General features: G+C 32.8%; 1 protein-coding gene across 3 annotated transcripts in view; it reads right to left on the bottom strand.

Moving 5' to 3' along the window:
• The window catches only part of LRRC40 (leucine rich repeat containing 40), a 46287-nt gene that overhangs the window by 5782 nt on the left and 16133 nt on the right, over positions 1–24372 (bottom strand). For 2 of the 3 annotated variants that reach the window (XM_045998727.1, XM_045998723.1), the window contains 9 exons: positions 22216–22339; positions 18790–18932; positions 17383–17555; positions 15686–15773; positions 15314–15359; positions 8966–9089; positions 6922–7029; positions 4524–4634; positions 2015–2092 (listed from right to left, as the gene is read on the bottom strand). In XM_045998727.1, coding sequence (XP_045854683.1) covers positions 2015–2092; positions 4524–4634; positions 6922–7029; positions 8966–9089; positions 15314–15359; positions 15686–15773; positions 17383–17555; positions 18790–18932; positions 22216–22339 — 995 coding nt within the window. The remainder of the gene's footprint in view (positions 1–2014; positions 2093–4523; positions 4635–6921; positions 7030–8965; positions 9090–15313; positions 15360–15685; positions 15774–17382; positions 17556–18789; positions 18933–22215; positions 22340–24372) is intronic. The other variant, XM_045998714.1, reaches the window with a different exon arrangement.

Raw genomic sequence — 24372 nt, 5'->3', positions numbered from 1 at the left:
ACTAACACGGGCTGCTGCTTGCTCATCCAAAGCAACACCGAAGATGTACAAAAAAGAAGGGAAGGCTGACTGCTCTCAGAGCAATACTCAGCAATTAATGCAACATTATTGAGGATCTCTTGGGGGACAGAGGCTGGCATGGTTTCAGTGTGAGATAAACTGTGGTACAGACTAGAAAAGACAAGGAATGAGCTGAAGGAGAGATTTATAGCTGTGGCCTTTTTACTTTCCTCTACTGTCCTTCTTTTGCTGCCTTGATGTAGAAGGAAGGAAGGAAGGAAAGAAGAAAGGAGGGAGGGAAGAAGAGAGGAAGGAAGGAAGGGAGGAAAGATAAATAGATAAAATCAATAGCAAGCATAAATTCAAGACAGCTCTGAAGTTCCAGAGTGACTGGAGAGTAAATAACTAGGAGTACAGAGGGACCAAACTGCCCCAAAGCAGTCCTTCCTCTTCTTCCCACCAATGCATGACCAAGGTAATTTAAAAAGATGTAGCTCGGGGCGCCTGGGTGGCTCAGTGGGTTAAAGCCTCTGCCTTCAGGTCAGGTCATGATCCCAGGGTCCTGGGATCGAGCCTCACATCGGGCTCTTTGTTCCGCGGGGAGCCTGCTTCCTCCTCTCTCTCTGCCTGCCTCTCTGCCTAGTTGTGATTTCTCTCTGTCAAATAAATTAAATATTAAAAAAAAAAAAAAAAAAGATGTAGCTCACCTGCTGACACAGAAGTTAGGGTTAGCTTTTGCTATCTTTCCTAAGACATTACTTGACAATGTGACTGATCACTCACTAGACAATAGAGAACTGATAGTTCAGTTCACAAATAAAAATTAGCAGAGATCTGAGAAGTGTATATATTTTTAATTAATGACAACAATGATATAACCTACACTTGAAAAACCATGAGCAATAATGAAGCAGACAGAATAGAAATTTAGATAGGCAATATTTTAGACACATCACTCTGCCTTAGCGTCCTGAAAAGCAAACGAGGAATAATAATGGTACTAAACTTACACACGTGTTATAAGGACTGAATGATTATATTTCATCTGGAATATAGTAAATAAACGTTAGCTATTAATATTTAGATTGTTACCAGAATCAACTTGCATTATACAAAACAAATGATATAGCTGTTAATAGCCCAACAACTGCAGGCAAGCTACCTGGGCTCAAACCCCAGATCTATAATGTTGTATTTACATGAACCTTAGCAAAACATAAATATCTAATATTTACTTAATATACTGGCAGTAATTCTGTCTCACAAGAAGTAAAAGCAAACTAAGGAAGAATACCTACATGGGGAAATTTTAGGGACACTCAGGATGATTTCCTTAACTTCTAATTCTCATAATGACAGGAAACCACCTTTTGTGAGGATTAAATGGGATAATATATGCACTTAGTCCTGTGTCAGCAGATAATAAGTCCCAAATAAATATTAATGAATCCTAATTATTAGCAGCATCTTCAGACTGAGGAATCAAATCTATTAGTTGGCATACAAAGCTCTGACAGGACTCACTACTGCTCACATGCCCAAATTCATTTTTATTTATTCCCCACCCCCTTTATGGCCCAAGCCATAGCAAACTTCTTGAGCTGTCCCAAACATACCATGCTCTCATGTTTGTGCCTTAGTACATGCCAGTTGCTCCACCTGGGATGCCCTATTCCTGTGTGTCTGGCTGATACCTAATTTTTAAGCCTCAGTTTCAATGCTATCTCCTCTGCCTTCAGGCAATCTCAGGAAACACTTTAACTTATGCACTGCATTTTCACTACAGCAATCCTCATTACTTATTTACATTTCTGTCTTCCTATTAGGCTACCAGTTTCTTAAAATTGTTAAAAGGAACAAAAAGTCTACTGGATATCAGCTGTGAAAATAAACCTGGATATTTAAATAAACACATCGGGCCTTTTTATTTGGCTCTTTTAGGTGTATTCGCTAAGTCCTTCAAATTCTCTACATAAAAATCCTTAGTCATAGATTAGTCTGTTCTGTCTCTCACCTGTTAAAGGATAGATTAATTGTTTGTAGTCTTATCAGTGATTCCATTTCTTCAGGCAAAGAATTTAAAAAATTGTTCCTAAATTGGAAAGAAAAAGATGATTTACAAAGTTTAAAACTACATACAATTTTAATTTATAATTAAAGTGTTGATCAGGGTGCCTGAGTGTCTCAGTTGGTTAAACATTTGTCTTTGGCTCAGGTCATGATCCCAGGGTCGTGGGATCGAGTCTCACATCGCATCAGGCTCCCTGCTCATTAGGAAGTCTACTTCTCCCTCTCCCTCTTCCCCTTCCCTCCGGTGGTACTCTCTCTCTGATGCATGCTCTCCCTCAAAGTAAATAAATAAAAATCTTAAAAAAATAAAGTGTTGATCAGACAAAAAAATTATGTAGCTCTGTTAGTCCTTAATCTGATCTCATTAAGGCTGAGTCCTGAGAATTCTGAATCAGTCAACTGCCTCAGTTATTTGATTAGTGTGCCAAATCCTAATACCAATACACAACCTATGAAGCAACCAACTCTTTAGTAATACATTTAATAGGGCAAAACACTGTAAACTAATTACTTATTTCCTTCAAACTGATCTCAGAAATACGTCTCACAGATAGGGCCCTTGAAATCATGCTACATTGTTTGATTCCACAAATATTTGGTTGGTGTTTAACACATGTATCTTGCATACAGACATGAAATTTTACTCTAAGCAGAACTGTAAAATTTTATGGAAAAAAAAATGAAAGAGGAAAGTGATAAGATTCTATATATTTAGAAATTTGGGGCTTTCTACTGCATAGATATTAAGCAAGTCCATTTCTCCTCTAAGTTTAAAATTTCAATTTGCCCAATGCATATATTTTTTAAGGTTCTTAGAATGAAGCATGGGTGTAAACAGAATCTCATTTATTGTTAGAAGGATCTGGGAACAATGTTAAAAGAAAGGTTAACAACAAGAAGGCGGAAGGATTCTAAAGCTTATATAATTACTTATAATAGAAAATATTGTGAGAAAATTATATTCAACTAGATGGTTATTACCTATTACAACTGGGTAATTTTCTCTAAATTTTTTTGTGTTCAGAAGTCAAGCCTACTAATATGTTAGTCATACTTTCTACACCTATGTTTTTTTCTTTTCTCTGTACAGCTATTGTCTTTATTAAGCTGTACCAAATACCCTACTGCTGGTTTCTATCCTTTTCCTAGAGTCTTATATACCTACTGGTATCAGGTAAAAAGTGTATGTTAGAGATGCCTGGGTGGCTCAGTCAGTTAAGCGATTCCCTTCGGCTCAGGTCATGATCTCAGGGTCCTGGGATCGAGCTCTGCATCAGGCTCTCTGCTCAGTGGGGAGCCTGCTTCTCCCTCTCCCTCTGCTACTCCCCTTCTTATACTCTCTCCCTCTCTGTCAAATAAATAAATAAAATAAAAATAAAATAAATAAAATAAAAGTGTACATTAGTCACTTATTTAGAAACCTAAAACTATAAACAATGGCATACACACACATACACACCCCCCCCCAAAGAATGGGACAAAAATAAAGAGAGTAGTAATGAGTGCATTAATCCATTCTCTCCTCTCCATTAATACTGACCTACAATGTGGTTTTACACTGCTTTGCCAGTGTAACTGCCACCCCAAAACAGAAGCAATTCTACGTTTAAAAGGAGCGGAGTATTAGTAGATTTGCTTTAATCCCAAAGCCAAAAAAAAAAAAAAAGCCTCTATAGGTAGAAAAATCCTCAGATATAACTTAGCTGATTGTTATTTACCTATTGCTTGAGCACAGCAAGAGGAGCTACCGCTGAAATAAACTAAAAGCACACCTAGTAGTTATATATGAGTAGGAAGTGAAGATAATAGAGCTATAGCTTACAAATAAAGACTTAAAGCCCAAACAAATAAATATTTGACTATCTACCTCTGAGTCATTTATTATTACCCTGAAAGAACTGTAGCAATTCTGATCCTGTCACTTCAACTTAGGACATACTTAAATTAAACTTCCTATTACTTCTGCAGAGCCTTAAATAGTTTCTTCCCTTTAGTTGCTAGTCTTCGGGGTCTTTTTCTTTCTTTCTGGCCTTGAATGTTTACTGCAATATTTTGAAACCAAATAGGTTCTTCTTAAGAGAAACCATGCTATCCCTATGCTAGCACAGGATTTTGACAGTTTAATGCTATTTACTTTCAGAAAAGGAAAAACAGGAAACAAACATTTTCCATGGGTTATTTGTAATTTTGCGTAAGGATGAATTTCAAGAATGTGTTACTATCTTCTAGTACTTTAAAGAATTATTTCTTATTTAACTTACAAACTGCCTACAAATGATATTTGATTAAAATATTTCCTAAATGCTTAATTTTAGATTTGTCCTAAGGTGTAATTAACAAACTAAAGAGCAATTTCCACACTTACTTAGGAAACATGAAGGAACAAGAAAATGTCAGGCAAAACTCAAAGACAAGTTATAATGAAAAAGTGAAGCAATAACATCAATAAATACCTGAGATCTAAAAAAGTCAATTTTTGAAGCATACATAATTCCAAGGATATAAAGGAAAGCTTATTAAAACTGAGATTGACATCAGAAACCATTTCTTTCAGTTCCACAATTCTGAAACAAAAATAATTTAAAAATGTTAGCTCTTGAATTCACTATCAGAACTTCAAAGCTACAAGCAGACAATAGGGGGAAAAAATCCTATATTATTTTTGCTAGTTAAGATTTTCTGTAACTTTTACTTTTCTCACAATTCAATCAGTTTGTATTCTATAACAGTTTTTTTTTCTTTTAGGTTGCATAGTATAATATTCTCTGTATCTGAGTACTTCAGAAAGTTTTTTAACTATGATATGTCAACATTATTAAAGTATAGTATTTTTTGTCAAAATTATCATTAGATTTATCATGACTTCAAGAGAATACTAAGTTAATTCCTAGGTTTGGTAAGTGTCATGACTACACAACTTAAGTCAAAGACTTAAAGAGAGAGACTTAACTATTGCTAAGTAAGTCTACTCAACCTTAGTGATTTTAAAGCACGTTATTAACTAAAAGAACAAGAAATGTTAGATATGATTTGCCAAAAAATGAAACCATATGAAAGACTATCAACTGCTGTGCTAAAGAAAGATGAGTTTGGATATGTTAATAAAACTTTTTTGGAAAGTTTTTGGATAAACGTATTGAGAGCCATACTCCTTTAGGTAATTATTCTGGCAATCGGGTCGAAAAAAACAGTATGTTTTGTTTTATTTATTGCTATAATCAACTTGTAGTATATAGACAGATTTTAAAAGTATTGTTTACAACATAGGAAAACACTTAGGGCAAATAAACCAGTTAAGATACAAATTGTATATATAATTCTAAAAGGGAAACAGTTTGAAATAAAATATGCTATGAATAGCAATAGGACTACAAAAGATCTGTCCCTTGATTTTGTCCAAAATTTTATGAGTAAGTATTATTTTCATAAGCAGGAAATCATATAAGGAAATATATGACTTGTGAAAAAAAATTTAAGAGGAAAATTACTCAGAAACTCTCTAGATCAAGTTATGTCCTTACTATCTCTTCTTTGGTCATCTAAATTGCCAAAATATGATGAAATAATGGAGGTAACAGAATACCATATTGTTTTGCATATGAATTACCAGTTTGAGATAAAATGAGAAAGTAAGTAATAAGGTGATGTGTTTTAACTCCTTCCATTTTCATTCCCAGTTTTGATCCGGGATCTCCAAACCTATTCTGAGAGCAAATCTAACTACTCAGTTCTTCTATCAAGTATTCTCAGAGCCCTTTAAACAAGAGAGGAGATGAACTAGATCTCTATTTGCTATGGAATCTCAAAGTTAATTTACTTTTAAGATCTATATTCTCCAAACTAGGCCCTGCAAAATAGAAAGCAAGTTAAAGTTTGTCTGACTGTTTAAAAATTTTAAACATCGAAAAAATGTTTTTGACAGTCAAATTTTATATACCCAATCACCCTTTTTTTTTTTTTTTAAGTACTTAAATGCTTACTCAGTACAGGCACTGGTTAAATGCTGTGTGTGGATTATGTCATTTAATTTAATTCTATAAAATATGTACTTTACTATCTTTACTTCATAGGTAGGGAAACTAAGAGCAGCTAGTTAGCCTGTTGAAAGCCACACAGCTCATTGATCTGGATTACAGATACAAGCAATTGACTCCATTGTCCAAGTTCTTTACCATACCCTCCCTACTCTGTCTTCCCTACTGTTGTTTTACTTGTCAGCTTTCTTTGGGTATATAGTTTACTGCAAGATAACAATCATTTTAAAAGTTCCAGATCATACTAAACTAATTTTCTCTCATAACCTAAAGATTTGCCATAACTAATATCAACAAAGACATACTGAACAGTACAAGTACAATGTACATGACTTCTAATATTTGATAGTAAAGAATCCTTTTCTGGGAGGAAAATATTAACATCTGTTTTTTATTGCTTTTACTATCAGTGAAAAATTCAGTGGCTTAGCAATTCATTAACATACAGCCCAAATGAAAATTCCTATTAATCCACATGGACCTGGCTTTGGATGGTATCTTAAAACTTTTCCTCTAGTATTTCATTACATGGAAAAATGTATACTTTTAATAATTCTAATACCTATTTTCCATGTTTAAAATGTAAAAGGAAATCAAATTTTAAAAAACTTATATACCTCGCAGAACTGATGTTAATATGTCTCAGAGAATACTTAATTGTAATTTGTTAAATCCCTCAAATATCAATAATGAAAAAAAACTCTACATATGTTTTAAATTAAAAAACCATGAAAAATCATTATTTGTGTCACTGAGATGCAAACACAATTGAAATGAGTCACAACTTAACAGAAATGACATCATGAACAATTCTCACCTTTTAGGAATTTCACATAGCTGATTCTTACTGAAGTTAACAGAAGTGATAATGTTGCTTTTCACTGCATCAAATACTTCATCAGGAATTAAAGTTGTTTGTTTATCACTAAATGAAAAATGGTTTAAAAATGCATCATCCTTAGGAGTCCAGAAAGATATGATTATTACTTTTCACTTTTAAAGGCCCTTAAAGATTTTGTGTTTTCAATACAGAAGGCAGTTGCTTATGAAGAACACTGAAGAAAGCCACAAAAACCTACAAACTCACAAAATATTCATCATTAAGAATTCAGACAACATGTCATATCACAATACATTGTATCATACCTTCCGAGCATTCACATACTCACTGTGAATAAAACTAGATATATCTTCAGAGTCCAAGATGTTTAGAAATCACATAGTAATGGACAGTAATTAGTAAATGGATTCCTCTACCTCAGAATAGAATTAATCTATAAGTTTAAAGCTGTTGCGATCCTTTTCCTCAGGGACTATCTGCCAACTTTATGTAGCTATATAGTTAACTGCAAGGTAACAATCATTTCTAAAAGTTCTACACTGTGGCGCCTGGGTGGCTCATTCACTTAAGTATCTGCCTTTGGCTCAGGTCATAATCCCAGGGTCCTGGGATCGAGCCCCACGTTGGCCTCTCTGCTCAGCAGGGAGCCTCTTCTCCTTCTCCCTTTGCTGCTCCCCCTGCTCGTGCTCTGTCTCTGCTAAATAAAACCTTTAAAAAAATAAATACAAATTAAAAAAAAAGTTAATTAAATACAAATTAAAAAATTAAAATTAAAATACAAATTAAAAAATAAAACTAAATAGTTTCTGAGCCAACTTCTCTATGCTTTAGCATGTGACAAGATAGACAGGGTAGTGGCCTTAGACTAAACCATTCCTTTACCATTAAGGAGCTTTTTTAAAATTTATTTTCTCTTAACCTCAGTTCTGTGAAATTAGAATCTGAAGAGCTATTGATTGTTATGTGGGCCAGACCTTTTGCAAATATAAACGTTAATAAATTTCCTTTTCAATAAGATTTTCAATAAAGCATACAATTAATCTTAAATGAAAGTATAGTAGTACTCTGACATTTGCAGATTTAACAATTTGTTGATGTTATAATTAGCCATTTGTCCCCACATTCTTCTTTTAAAATTTTCAATACCTAATATATCATCCACTTAGAAATATTGTTGATGGAATGCCAAATTAATGACTTTATGAACAAGAAAACAATTATTACATGTAAAGTCTACTATAGAGAAACCTGTAAGAAAGGCACTGTAATAGAGATAGGTAGGAAGACAGCCTAAATTTCAGTTTTTATACCTTCTACTTCTGCTGTACGGCCCTATCTTCTATGTGTCAATAGGATTTTTATCTTTTTAATCAGAAATGCTCAAATCATGGGGAACTGATTTACTGTAATTGAACACTGAAGATTACACTCTTTTAAAAAAATTTAGTTGAAGGCATTTATGCTTTGATATTGGGAATCGTTTATATTTTAAATGGAATACTCCTTTTCAATTAAAGTCTCTGAGGAAAATAAATTATAATAAATTTGGAATCAAAACAATCTAAGATGTACGGTCTTCAGTGCTATCTTTAAAATACTTTTGTGATCTCTATGGCTTTATTTTTATTTTTATTTTTTTAGGATATTATTTATTTATTTGAGAGAAAAACACATAGCAAGAGAGGGAACATAAGCAGGGGGAGTGGGAGAGGGAGAAGCAAGCTTCCCGCAGAGCAGGGAGCCTGATGCGGGGCCCAATCCCAGGACTCTGGAATCATGACTTAAGCCTGCCCAGAACCTGAGCTGAAGGCAGAGGCTTTAACCCACTGAGCCACCCAGGCACCCCTAAGTTCACTGACTTTTAATATGCTTTTATCTCATCACTGTTTTTGCATCACTTGCTATTAATCTAAGTACAAATATACTATGATGAATTCTTCCTCACCAACTTTCCTTTTATCTGAAGGATTATTTCTCAAAGTTTTCTATATGTTTTGCAGTGTTTAAGAAAATTACATACCTATAGTCTAATATTTTTAATGTGACGATAGCGTGTACGTTGACTCTGGATTCACTTGGTAGTGTCATGGCAGTCTCAATAATAGAATCACTTTGGCTTGGTCCATCATCTGGCAAGAGAAAAGCTATGTGAATCCAATATACATATTATAAAGTCATTTACAAATTCTTGAAAATATATAAATGGTATATATGATTTCTGTATGTTACTGGTAAGAATGCCTTTAGTCATGTACGTTGTTTCTAATAACTCAAATCTAGGTCTAGAATTTAATATTTAATTAACAGAAAATAGAAAATAGATAAAATTACTATAATATGGCTTTAAAATCTTTTAATAAATCCTACCAAGAAAATTTAGGAGTAGAAAAGAACCTTCAAAGAACAACTACAATCTCTCAGAAGAAACAATGACCCTCAACCTTCCTCTTAAGAAAAATACTATGGTCTATTAGAAGGAATTTATTAACAAAGGAAAAGTATTACTTCCCACAAATGTCTACAAAATAGGTATATACTGACCTTCTAAGTTAGGACATATGGCAACTTATTATCCTTGATCATTCGGAACTGAGGGATTTACATAATTAGGTAAGCTTTTGATACATTATTTATGTTAAGAGGGTTTTTTTTTTTTTCAGCAAATGCAAGACTTTATTTTCAGTAGGTATTTCCTAACATACATGCCTACTCACACACAATTAACCCTTTTACTAGTTTCCAAAGACTGTTAACACTGCCATTGTGTGGTATAAAGAACAAAACAACTCATACACATCAAAAAGAAATGGCTTTGTTACTTTTTGGCAAAAGGCACTTCAAACCATCTAGACAGAAGTAAAAAAAAAAAAAAAACTATTAATTTTCAACAATATGAAGAAAATTAAATAGTCCTAGCATTCATCATATGTTAAGAGCATAAGGCATACCAAAAGAACATAAAACAGTTAGTAATATCTCTGATCTTGCTTCAGCCCAGTAGGCATTTAATGAACATTTGTTGAATACTATGAAGTATATTTCTCTTGCACTGAGCTCACCAATTATTCATTAATCAGTAATCATTAAGCTAGTAGTTCTAATGCAAATATCATATGGATATTTTGTTCATAGAAAGGGCAGAGAATAAAAGACAGTATCAAATAGAAATAAAAGACATCAAGATATTTATTAGTATTAAGCAAATGCTTTAGTATTTAGAAGTACACTAGCATTTTGGTTACATCATTTTAAAGAGATGTAATATATATTGCCAAATTACATCAGCAGATAGGCAACATTAAACCAGCAACAAAACCCGGCTTTAGTTTTTAAATATATGTGTATACTAGCATGACAACATATTGACATAGAGTATTCGTAACACTTTCCAAAGAGCCACTTTTAATAATCAGCATCAAGAATATAAACAGGAGGGGCGCCTGGGTGGCTCAGTGGGTTAAGCCGCTGCCTTCGGCTCAGGTCATGATCTCAGGATCCTGGGATCGAGTCCCGCATCGGGCTCTCTGCTCAGCGGAGAGCCTGCTTCCCTTCCTCTCTCTCTGCCTGCCTCTCTTGTGATTTCTCTCTGTCAAATAAATAAAATCTTAAAAAAAAAAAAAAAAAAAAAGAATATAAACCGGAAGTCCATTATCCATTGGGAGGGAACTATACAAGAGACAGATTTTCTTTTCATCATATATCCTTGTATATTGGTTGAATTTTTTTTCCATGTACGTTTACTGACTTTTTTTTTTTTTCTCATTTATTTTTTCAGCGTAACAGTATTCATTCTTTTTGCACAACACCCAGTGCTCCATGCAAAACGTGCCCTCCCCATTACCCACCACCTGTTCCCCCAACCTCCCACCCCTGACCCTTCAAAACCCTCAGGTTGCCCCAACCTCCCACCCCTGACCCTTCAAAACCCTCAGGTTGTTTTTCAGAGTCCATAGTCTCTTATGGTTCCGTTTACTGACTTTTAATTAAAAGACAGAAGTTGGCAATATTCCCTAAATTGATCTACAGATTCAGTGTAAGCTCTATCAGAATCCTAGCGGACTTCTTTGGAGAAATCAACAAACTGATTCTAAAATTCATATGGGATTGCAAGAAACACAAAATAGCTAAAACAAGAATGAGAAAAAAGAATAAAGGATTTACCCTTCCCAATGTCAAAACTTACTATAAAGCAATGGTAATCAAGAGACTGTAGTATTGGCACAAGACAGACATACAGATCAATGGAATAAAATTGAGAGTCCAGAATGAACCTTGTATTTCTGGTCAACTGATTTTCAACAAAAATGACAAAACCATTCAGTGAGAAAAAAATAGTGCAAGGAAACTGGATAGCCACATGCAGAATTAAATTGGATCTTTATCTCATACCATATATAAAAACCAACTCAAAATTAACCAAGTACTTAAATGTAAGAGCAGAAGTATAAAACTCATAGAAGAAAATATAGGAAACAATTTTCATAAAATAGGTTTTTGCAAAGGATTTTTAGATATGAAGCCAAAGCATAAGCAAAAAAGAAAAGGAAAAAAAGAAATTGACCTCATCAAAATTAAAAGATGAAAAAAAAACTTTTGTATTTCAAAGGACACCACCAACTAATGAAAAATCAAACCCACAAAAGACTAGAAAATATTTGCAAATCATGTATCTGAAAAGAGCTTTTTTTAAATTAATTATTTTTATTAACATATAAAACTCAACACGGGAAACAAAGGGGTACAGGTCTGTGGATCATCAGACTTACACATTTCACAGCACTCACCATATCACATATCCTCCTCAATGTCCATAAACCCATAAACCCTCCACCCTCTCCCTACCCCTGCCACAGGAACCTTCAGTATGTTTTGTGAGATTAGGAGTTTCTTATGGTTTGTCTCCCTCCTGATCCCATCTTCTCACAAGACATTTCTATCCGGAATATATAAAGAATTACTATAACTCAATAATAAAAATATTAAAAAAAATAAATACTGGGCAAAGGATGTCTCATGAACATATAAGCAAAATTCCTTAATAAAATACTAGCAAGTTGAATATTAAAAAGTATTTAAAAATTATACACTGTGACTAAGTGGGATTTAACCCAGGTATATAAGTCTAGTTCAGCATTCAAAAATTAATCAATGTAATGCTTCACAACAACAGGATAAAAAAAGAAAAGTATATGATCGTATCAGTAGATGCATAAAAAACATCTGACAAACAACAACACTCCTTTATGATTAAAAACGCTCAGCAAACTAGGAATAGAGGAGTACTTTCTCAACTTAATAAAAGGTATCTACAAAAAACCTACAATTCACATCATACTTAATGGTAAGAAACTTGAAGCTTTCCACCTAAGATTAGGTACAAAGTAAGGACGCCTCCTCTTACCATTCTTTCTGAACATCATACTGAAATGTCCTTGCTAATGCAATACAGTAAGCAAATGAAATAAAAAGTATATAAATTGGGAGGGAGGACAAAAAATAGTCTTTGTTCACAGATGACATGACCATAGGTAGAAAAATCTAAAAGATGTGACAAGAAAAACCTCCTGAAACTAGTAGGTGATTATGTAAGGTTGCAGGACACAAAGTCAATATATAAAAATAAATTGCTTTCCGGGGCACCTGGGCGGCTCAGTGGTTAAGTGTCTTCTGCCTTTGGCTCAGGTCATGATTCCAGGGTCCTGGAATCGAGCCCTGCATTGGGCTCCCTGCTCAGCAGGAAGCCTGCTTCTCCCTCTCCCACTCCCTCTGATTGTGTTCCCTCTCTCTCTGTGTCTCTGTCAAATAAATAAATAAAATCTTTTAAAAACAAATAAATTGCTTTCCTTTCTATCAATAATAAGTAGAACCTGAAATTAAAAACATAATAGCATCCCCCAAAATGAAATACTTATATATAAATATGACAAAATATGGGGACGCCTGGGTGGCTCAGTTGGTTAAACAGCTGCCTTCGGCTCAGGTCATGATCCCAGTGTCCTGGGATCAAGTCCCACATCAGGCTCCTTGCTTGGCGGGGAGCCTGCTACTCCCTCTGTCTCTGCTGCCACTCTGCCTGCCTATGCTCGCTCACTCTCTCTCTCTCTGGCAAATAAATAAATAAAATCTTTTAAAAAAAATATGACAAAATATGTATAAAAACTCTATGAGTTTTTTATAACTCTGTAAGTTACAAAACTCTGATGAATGAAATCAAAGCACTACGTAAATGGAGAGACAGTATTCATGGATAAAAGGTCTTAATATTGAGAGGATGTCCCTTCTTTCCTACTTGATCTATAAATTCAGTGCAATCCCAGTCAAAATGCCAACAAATTATTTTGTGGATGGTGACAAACTGATTCTAAAATTTACATAAAGCAGCAAAAGACTCAAAATAGCCAACACAATATTGATTAGAGAACAAAGTTGGAAGACTGACACTATCCAACTTAAAGACTTACTATAAAGCTACTGAAATTGAGACAGTATGAAACTGCCAAAAGAACAAATAGATCAACAGAACAGAACAGAGAGCCCATAAATAGACCTCCATAAATACAGTCAACTTATTTTTAACAAAGAAACAAAGGCAATAATACAAAGGAGTAAAGATGGTCTCTTCCATAAATGATGCTGAAACATCAAGAAATCCACATGCAAAAAAGAATAGATTTATTCATAATTGCCAAAACTTGGAAGCAACCAACATTTGCTTTAGGAGGGTGAATAAATAAACTGTAGTACATCCAAACAATAGGTTATTCAGTGCTAAAGAAAAATGAACTATCAAGCCATGAAAAGCACGGAGGACACTTAAGTGCATACTACGAAGGGAAAGAAGTCAATCTGAAAGATTCCAATTACATGATGTTCTGGAAAAGGCAAAACTACGGAAACAAGAAAAAGATTAATGGTTGCCAGATATGTGGTGATAGAGGGGAAAAGAGGATAAATAGGCAGATCACAGAAGATTTTTAGGGCAGTGAAAATACTTTGTATGATACTACAATGGGGAATACGTATCAGTTGTCCAAATCCATAGAATATACTACAAGAGTGAACTCCAAGGTTAACTATGGACTATGATTACAATGTGTCGATGTAGGCTCATCTTTGGTAAAGAATGTACCATTCGGATAAATGATGTTGATAAATGCAGGAGGCTATGCATGTGTGGGGGCAGAGGATATATGGGAAATATCTGTACCTTCCTCTCAATTTCGTTGTAAACCTAAAACTACTTTGAAAAAATTAAGTCTTTAAAATTTTTTTTGATTATTCTGATATGACTTTTAACTGATTCATATCAGAATAATTAAATTTTTCTGGAGGAGAAAGCATACCTAGAAATGACTGGCAGGAAATAAGAGTTTAGAAAATTATGTTACTTTATTTGAAGGTCAAGATGGAAAATGAAAATTGCTGAAATATGTAATTATTTTATTCATGTAACATACACTGATTGGCAATACAGTGCTAGGTTAGGCTGTGCATAACCAACAAAGTCATGAGCTAAATTAACAGTTGCTGTATTTAGCCACTAAGTTGTAGAGTGTTTATTATGCAGCAGTACACTAGTATAGCTCACTTTTCTTTAATACTCTAGTGTATCCTTCAATGATATGCATAAAATAAAAATTGGGATATAGTACAATTTTAGTGAAGCATTAAAAATTAAATGTATGTGGGATGCCTGGGTGGCTCAGTCAGTTAAGTGTATGCCTTCAGCTCAGGTCATGATCCCAGGGTGTTGGGATCAAGTCCTACGTAGGGCTCCTTGCTCAGAGAGGAGCTTTCTGCTCCCTCTGCTTGTGATCTGTCTCTCTGTCTCAGATAAAAATAAAATCTTTAAAAACAAATCAATAAATAGATAAATAAAAATTAAATGTACAGTATCATTTTCTCTTTTGGTGCACATTCATGCTGAATTAATATACCCTGGAAAATGTGTTTTATCTTTATACTTGTTAGAATTTAGCAAAACTATGCATGAAGCAGATATTCAAGTAACTATTAATATACTTCCTAGTCAATAGCATTCATATACTACATTATAAAAGTCAAGTTTTTTGCTCTTTTTTCAAAGTTAAAGCACTAGGATGCTTATTGAATCTTTGTTATATTTTCCAATTGATACACTGTAACAAACCAAAGAAATTAAGGATAAATCATTATTATTGTGAATTTAAGGATAAGTTTATAACTCCAGCATATTTATGACCTATATGGATTCATAATTAGAACCACACCTGCCAGGGACCATTTCCTCTAATTATTTACACCCAAAATACATGTAAATTTATGTACTGTTAGCACTTCACTGCCTTTCATATCATCCTTCAAAATAGAGGAAAAAACAGAAAAGTACCTTTAATCTTGCTTCGCAGATATTTTAAGACTTCTTGGGTTCCTTTCTGAAAAGGTAGAGAGAAGACACATGCTCACCAAGACATACCTTGCAGTTTCATAGACCAACAGGCATGTTTGATTTTTTTTTTAATATTTTATTTATTTATTTGACACACACAGAGAAAAATCACAAGTAGGCAGAGAGGCAGGCAGAGAGAGAGGGGGAAGCAGGCTCTCCGCTGAGCAGAGAGCCCAATGTGGGACTCAATCCCAGGACCCTGAGATCATGACCTGAGCCGAAAGCAGAGGCTTAACCCACTGAGCCACCCAGGCGCCTCACATGTTTGAATTTCAAATTTAAAAACCAGAACTGAATTCTAAATATGCTTACATTTATAATTTCTCTTCGTATGGTTCTCAAAGGATTGCCTTCTAGTGCCAGAAATTTCAAATGAAGTTTTCCCAATGAACAGGGTAGACTACAAAAAGATTAAATCAATTTCAGGAAAAACATGAAGAGTAAGTATAATTCAACCAACAGTTGACTCTAAAACAACAACATATAAGAAACTATATATCATATAATAGTGTCAAAGAGAGCTCAAGTAAATAGGTCTAAAATATCTCCCCTTGAAATAAATGCTGAACACGTAAGAGAAAAAACAGATTTGTTCTGAAATTGTCATATTGTGATTGCTTAAAAAAAAAAAGTGAGCTACAAAACATTTGCTAAAAAATTGTAAAAAGTAAATTTGAATGGATCAGTGATTCAAGACAGCCATACTCAAGGATACTAAATGTTTTGATTTTATCCTTCAAGTAATAAGCAAATGAAATTCTTCCCTAATAATCTAATATTATTTCCCATGTACAAAAGCACTCCTATCCCACAAACATTATGATCAATGCACAATACCAATTTATTTTTTAATGACATTATAATCAAATTGCTTCTGTTCTTAATCTTTCAGGAGCTTCCGATCTCTTAAAGAATGAAAACTTGCTCTTCACAGGCATTTTAAGGACCTATTCTATATTTTTATATATATATATATATAAATGTATATATATAAATAATATATATATAAATGTATATATATAAATAAAATAAATATATATAAATATATATATTTATATAAATATAAATAAATATATATATAAATATATATAAATAAAATGCTCTATATTTTTTTAATATTTTTAAAATGCTCTCTCTCTATATAAATATATATAAATAAAATGCTCTCTCTCTATATATATAAATGTATATATATAAATAAAATAAATATATATAAATAAAATGCTCTTCACAGGCATTTTAAGGACCTATTCTATATTTATATATATATATATATATATATATATATATATTCTATATTTACCTTTCAAGCCCTAAACTCAGTCCTGAACTTTCAAGGTTTCCTTTGTGCAGTTTTGTCCCACCAAGTAAATCATTCTGACCACCGTACATATGCACTTTAAAATCATAGTCATCCTCTAAAGATCATATGGTGGGACTAGAGTGAGGCATGACCCTGAAGGTGAAGGTGCTCTTAAATTCTGTGCTCTAGGCACTTAACTTGCCTCACCCTAGTCCCAGTCCTAATGATTATCTAAAAACATTTTTTCTTCCACAAAATTTGCCCTGATCCTCTCAATAAATTGCTGATACCTATATTTCCTTTATGCCCTCAAAGCATTTTCTATCTCTACCATGACTTTATATTTATTTTAATTCAATAAATATTTATCAGGTACCTTTTATATACCCAGACACTGATCTAGGAATTAGAGATAGACCAGTGAACGAAACAGGTAAAAACCCTGACTTCTTAGTTTATGCTCTAAGTGGATTAGAGTAACCTGTAAATATATCTAATTCTATTAGTATTTTAAGCTTGTTGCCAAGGACCAACTCTAACCATTCTTTTTAAGTCTGCATATGATACTTGTTCAATAAATGTTTAGTGAATTCAATTGAGAAAAAAGATCTCTACACGTTTTTTACAAATCTTAAATAACTTATTAACTTATGAATTAGAAGCAAATGCAGGTATGATTTTTTATTCCTTTGATCTTTAAACTTACCTACTAATATCATTGTTGCTTAGGTCAAGTCTCTCCAAAGACTGTAGCAGTGTAATCTCATCTGGAACAGATTTTAACTTATTATCTCGCAGGTCTAGCACAAGGATAGAATTCAGATGCTTAAGATGTTCTGGCCCTAATATTTCAATCTGGTTTTCACCTACATGTAATTCCTACAAAACAAAAGATGAATCATTATTTATTTCTGTATTCAATTGTATAATAGATAATAAAAATAAAATTGAAATCTTAATTTCAAATCACTGAAAAATACATGGAAAAAACCTAAGTTTCTAATTACTAACATGCTTAAGTTTTCAATTACAAGTAAGCTAATTCAAAGTTAAAAATGGTAAAAACATAATATTTTCAAGGATTTTCTGATAATTTAAAAATAATTAAAGATTTAATCTGGCAGGAAGTTCCAAGTTTACAAACCAAAGCACAGAAATGATTTAGTAGTTACATTTACAGAATAATAAAAATATAAATCCAAGAACCATGCTGATAAAAAATTTAAAGTTTTAAAATAAGTCAGAATGAGCATAAAAAGTTACAATCAGTTTGTTGTTATTCAACATTTTCATTAGTGGTTATTTTTTTAAAGATTTCTTTGTTTACTTGAGAGAGAGAGAGAGAGCAAGTGAGCAGGTCAGAGGCAGAGGGAAAGGGAGAAAAAATCTCCAGTAGACTGCATGCTCAGCAGGGAGCCTGACACAGGGCTCCCCCATCTCACAACCCTGAGATCATGACCTGCACAGAAACCAAGAGTCAGACACGTAACAAACTAGGCTACACAGGTGCCCTTCATTAGTGATATTTAAATATAGTGATCTCCCATTAATGGAATCTATAATTATCAGATGTATAACTAATCTTTAATTAAATAACTTTTTCAGTTCCTTTTACCACTGCCACCATTCTGTTTGAGAAGCCCTTTTAACTCTAATACATAAAGTATACATGAAGGAAAACAAAACATGTTAACTTTAGAAGACAATGCTATATACTTAAAACCAAAAGAAAGTAATTAATTTTAAACAGACCCAATAATGATCAGGTAAACATAAGAGGTGGCAACTTACAGAGTTAGATACATATTCCTTCCTAGTACTCCAGGTGTACTACAGTATGGCTCCACCATACTATGTTAACCTCATCATCAACTTCTCCAGTTACACACAACTCCCCAGATGAAATGGACAAATTCTTATATTTAAGTGCATTATTTCTTTAAAAAAAAAACTACTGCTAACAATACCATAATGTATTTAGTCATACTAAAATTCTGAAAAATATACAAAAAACATAGCACTATTACTAATACATATTCCCAATGTAAAAATTTCATTTTCATAATTAACTTTTGGAAAATATATAGTTATTTAATAATCATCTAAATATTACCTTTAATAATCTGCAAGAAGGAAATTCTGGTAGAAAACGTAATTTATTCCTCCGCAAATAAAGCAATTCTAGTGATTCCATGTTAGCCAATTCAGGAGGTACAGCTTCCAAGAGATTTGAGTTACAATCCAAATGCTTTAATCCTATAATATATAATAAGTGAAAAACAAAAATTCTTTAATAAAAAGAAAAATATTGATCTATAATTGTATATACATTCAAAGAACGTGTATATCATCATGAAGAATTACAAACCCATGCCACTGTATACTATAATAATCAAGAATCCTCAAAATCACTGAATGAAATAAACATAAACTGAGATTACTTTTATATTTAATTATAACTAAACAGATATGACATTAAAAAAGATGTTTAATAACAGTCCAAATCATCTTTGTAATGGAAAAAAATAAAATACTTCAATACTCTGTTAAGGTATTCTAAAATATATAAACTACACACTATGAGATATTATTTCCCTCAATAATTATGCATTTTAAAAAATATTTTATTTAGAGAAAAAGCAGGAGCAGAGGGAGGGACAGAAGGAGAGGGAGAGAGAGAATCTCAAGCAGATTCCACAGGGAGCCTGACACAGGGCTCCATCTCATAACCCTGAGATCATGACCTAAGCCAAAATCAAGAATCAGCTACTGAACCAACTGAGCCATCCACAATCCAGTAACTCTACATCTTTAAAAAGAAAAAGCTTAAGGTAGTTAAAGATAGACATGGATGCATACTAGCTGTATGAATGGATGTCAAGTAACTGGCTAGTAGTAGCTTAGATACATGTATTTAAATTTGGCCAGTTGACTTTCTGTCAAAAAGCCTTGGATTTCTATGTTTGTCTTCCTATTCCTCCATCTATCCACTGCCTCTTTCTCTCTCCCTGTCTTCTTTCTTTCTTTACCTATTTTTGTTTAAATTACAGGCTTTCTCTAACATCTTAGCTAACACTATGAAGAAGAATGCATACTATAGCTCAACAAGGATGTTCTTACTTGCAGAATCTCTCTAACTTCCTGGATCTATCTTTCTTTTAAAAAAGCATGTGAGAAAACAAAAATGCAAAAGGTCTTCTTTCCCTTAAAAATTCAGTAAGCAGCTTTCTCTTTCTCCCTAATACATAATGCATACTCTTCCACTTACAACAGCCACCACAAAATTTCCACAATTCATTCTCAACCTTTTAGTCAGAATAGGTGATATACTTGTTACAACTTTTTTGCTGTACTTGAGCCTATTTTAACATAGGCAAGACTGAGTTGATATTGCCTAAAACTGCTTTTAATATTTAAAGACGCTCACTGCTTTCAAAACAAATATAATAGCACTACTTTCAACAATACTATAATAATTTATGGATTATTTGGCTACAGAATTTTTTAAAATGTCACAGTAAGTCTGGGTGGTTCAGCCAGTTAAATGTCTGCCCTTCAGCTTGGGTTGTGATCCCAGGGTCCTGGGTTCAAGCCCCGTATGGGCTCCCTGCTCATTGGGGAGTCTGCTTCTCCCTCTGCCTCTGCTTTTCCCCTGCTTGTGCTCTCTCTCTCTCAAATAAATATAATTTTTAAAAATAATAATAAAATAAAATAAAATGTCACAATGTGATTCACCCAAATCCAGTGAATTCTATAAGGAAAGTTTTAAAAATTAGACACTAAATTTTCACAATTGTTTGCATTTAAGAGTACTGGCTGAGAATATAAGCATTGCATAGTGGAAAGAACAATGGGAATGGAGTAAAAGGATTCAAGGCCTTATAGATCTGTTGTGATTCCAGCCATGGCTGTATGATATATAACATAATTTCTAAGCCTAGGTTTATGAACCTTTGAAATGTAAAAAATACTCATTCCCCTAATTTACATTCCCCTAACATCACAACTTTGTGATGGCAAAACAATATATGTAAAAGCATTTGAGTTACCAAGAACCATACAAACGTTAGATATTGTTCTTAGGGTCCAGTCATTAATAGCGAAGTAATAACTAAATGTCCTACTGGTGATAGTTTAAAAGTCATGGCTATCACTGTCATGGCTAAAGGAAGAAAGTATCTGATCATTAATTATATAGTATATTGGAAAAACTGTTATAAATTCAAAGTATTTTCCTATTATTTCCCTCTTTTCCCATCACTCAAGATATGTTCATCCAAATTATGAAAAAAAATTCAAGCTTCTTACATATTAAGATAACATATTTTATATTTAGCTCTACTTTTTATTATCTTTATTGAAAAATGGCAAATATAAGCAAAGTCTTAATTACAGGTATCCTAAGTAAAGGCTCCCCTAAAATATCAACTCGATTTATGGAAGATTTAACTTATGCACTCCTATTACAAATGACAAATGACTACTAATCTAAAATAAAACAGCACAATTTTACAAATTTATCTCAAAATGATCTGTAATCAACTATACAAAATCACTCCTATAACCTCCACAAGAGGGAGGTTTAAAAAAATGAAGAGGGCTAGGGGCACCTGGGTGGCTCAGTGGTTTAGGCCTCTGCCTTCAGCTCAGGTCATGGTCTCGGGGTCCTGGGATCGAGCCCCACATCGGGCTCTCTGCTCCGTGGGGAGCCTACTTCCTCCTCTCTCTCTGCCTGCCTCTCTGCCTAGTTGTGACCTCTCTCTCTGTCAAATAAATAAATAAAATATTAAAAAAAAAAAATGAAGAGGGCTTATACATGATTAGCAGAAAAGACCAGATAAATAGTGGATAGCTGATATACAGTATGCTCATCAACCAAGAAATAATAATAGTTTGCCTTTAAACAACAACAACAAAAAATGATTTTGCCCTCTAAATCAAGAATTCTGAAATAATGAATATAATTATTTAAAAGGTACTTAAATGTGCCTTCAATTTCTTTATCCCTTAATATTAGTTCTAGAATATGTTAAATACAATAGCTCAATGGTAAACTTCAATAGAACCACTATTTTAACTTTTTCTTTTTTATAAAATGATTGACCATTTGGGCAAAACTAGCCTATCTCCTGGCATCATTACTTATGGACCATGAGGAAGCTACAGCTATAACAAAACCACAAGTAGAAATCACCAATTAGAGGGGAATAACCTCTTAGTGAATATTGAATAAATGAAGAGATAACACAGCTCAAAACCCTAATCAATATCTCAGGTATGTAATTTTACCATAACTCATAATTATATTTTATTTTCCTCTTTTTGATATGCCAAAATATGCTTTTGGTAATAACTGTTTAGGAAGTTAAGCTAGACAATAATGGTCTGGAGAAAATCTTACTATTTGCTGTTATTTGCTTTACCCACATAAAATCTATAATTTTACTTCCCTGTAACTAACAATATTAAAATTTATTTTTCTAAGTATAAGTTGCACCAACTTCATATTCATGCATGTTTTAAAATAGAGAAGATTTACTTTTCATTCCACTTATTTCTGCTGGCAAACTCTTCAGTTGATTGCTGGAAAGATTAAGTCGCACCAGACTGGAGAGAGAAGAAAAACTAGCAGGAACAGATGTAAGACGATTGTTGGAAATATCCTTTAGAAAGACAATGAATCAATCAATCAATCCATCCATCAATTAATCAATTGGTAAATAAATAACTGATCCCTCAAAGAGATTCGAGGATTTGAGCAGATTACAACATACAGACTATTTTAGAGGTGGTATTTTTTATAACCCTCATCCACTGACAATTTCACAAGCTGTCTGTCATTCCATACATTAGACCATGTGCCTAGTAATGGAGCACAAAGAAATCAGAATAAATTCTAATTTCAGAAATACTTTACACAAAGGTTTCTGTTATTATTAAGTCATGCTATATCATGTATCATGTTTTTAATTAAAAAATCTATCTGTCCATCTGATATTTATTGAGTACATAGAATAAATTAGGCAAACTGATTAGGTAAACTGTAGTATGAAATAAAAAATGTCATTGCAAGAGAAAAAAAATCTTGAAAGAAAAAAAATAAACCTGAGAAAATAGACGTTTTAATTTTTAAGGAAAAAAATATTCCCTCTTGGTTCTTCTGATGACCTCAGCAAGTCTGCTTTGACTAAGTCCAGAAGTTTGCTCTCTGCTTTTCCTTCATTTAAACTTGCCTAATCAGTGTCTATACCTGTTTTTTTAAGTCATTGTTTCTGTTTCTTTCTTTAAAACATAAACACAGTTATGAAGAGAACGTTTTTTGAAACTCTGTTTAAAAGACAATCAAATAACTCTTATGACATCTGAATTAGGGGTAAGTACTCCACTAGCTATCAGCAAACTGGTAGGTAGGGCCAGTTGTAATAATGAATTAAAAAAAAAACATGACTTAAGGGAACTTGTTCTCTGAAGACTCACTTAATCTAACATTAAACAGTTGCATTCTCTAACTCTAAATCAATTAAGAAGACAGAAAAAGATGAAAACACTAGATCAGCTATTCTTTATAAAACACGGCTACAATTATAAATAACACAAAATAACATATCATAATCAACAACAGGAAACAACAATCTACAACTCCAATACTCTAAACACTAAGAATGAACAGACTACTACTGAATAAATATTTTATAATATCAAAAGTTACTGACACTAAATGCAATGTAGTATTCTGGATTGGATCCTGGAACAAAAAAAAAGGACATTAGTGGAAAAGTGGGAAAATCTTAATAAAATCTATAGTGCAGTTAGTAATACTGTACAAATGTTAATTTCTTAGTTTTTCAAATGTCCCATGGGTATGTAAAATATCAAATTAAGAAAAGCTAGGGGAAAAGTATACTGTAACTCTCTGTAATCTCTTTACATTTTTGTAAATCTAAAATTATTTTAAAATAAAAAACTTTAAAAAGTTTTTGATATAGAAAAGATATTAATTCACAAATTCTTAAGATCTTTTAGAGAACCCAAATCAACGAAATTACTAATAAAGTTAAACACTTAATTACTGTGGCTAATAATTAAATTAAATACAAATTAAATATTTTTAAAAGTTAAATATTTAATTATTGCAGCTAATAAATATAAGTACTTTATACATAAACTAATCAGTATTTATGCTGTCATTTCTTCAATAAATATTTAGTATCATTGCTAAGCAGTTTTTATTTAACTTTAAGGAAAATTACTAGCTTAAATTATTAAACATGCTTATATTTCTAATGTTGTGATGTACTCTTGCTTACATTTATGATTGGATACTGAGTCCCTAAGAACACAATTTTCAACTGAACTATCCTCTCATTATGCAAATGACTATCTAGGAACCCCTGAAAAGGAAACAACTGAGAACTGCTATAGTTTATTAGGTCTTCTTTCTAACCTAAACACTCTTCTTTTTTTTATATACCAATTGCTATCTTTTACCTTTAGACTTTATAAGAAAATCTAATGGCCCCTTCCTTAGCCACTCATCATATCTACCTATGTCTTTAACTTTCCAAACCTTATTTCCAATCTGATCACATTGAAAGACAAAGACAGATACTGAAGAACAGTTAAGGAGAGTTATATACATTGATTTCAAACACTAGAACAGATGAAGGAAATATCAAGAAAAGATATATTTATAGGA

The sequence above is a fragment of the Meles meles genome, chromosome 1 (genome assembly GCF_922984935.1).
Source record: "Meles meles chromosome 1, mMelMel3.1 paternal haplotype, whole genome shotgun sequence".
In the NCBI taxonomy this organism is placed as follows: Eukaryota; Metazoa; Chordata; class Mammalia; order Carnivora; family Mustelidae; genus Meles; species Meles meles.
This window is presented reverse-complemented; position numbering and strand designations above follow the sequence as displayed.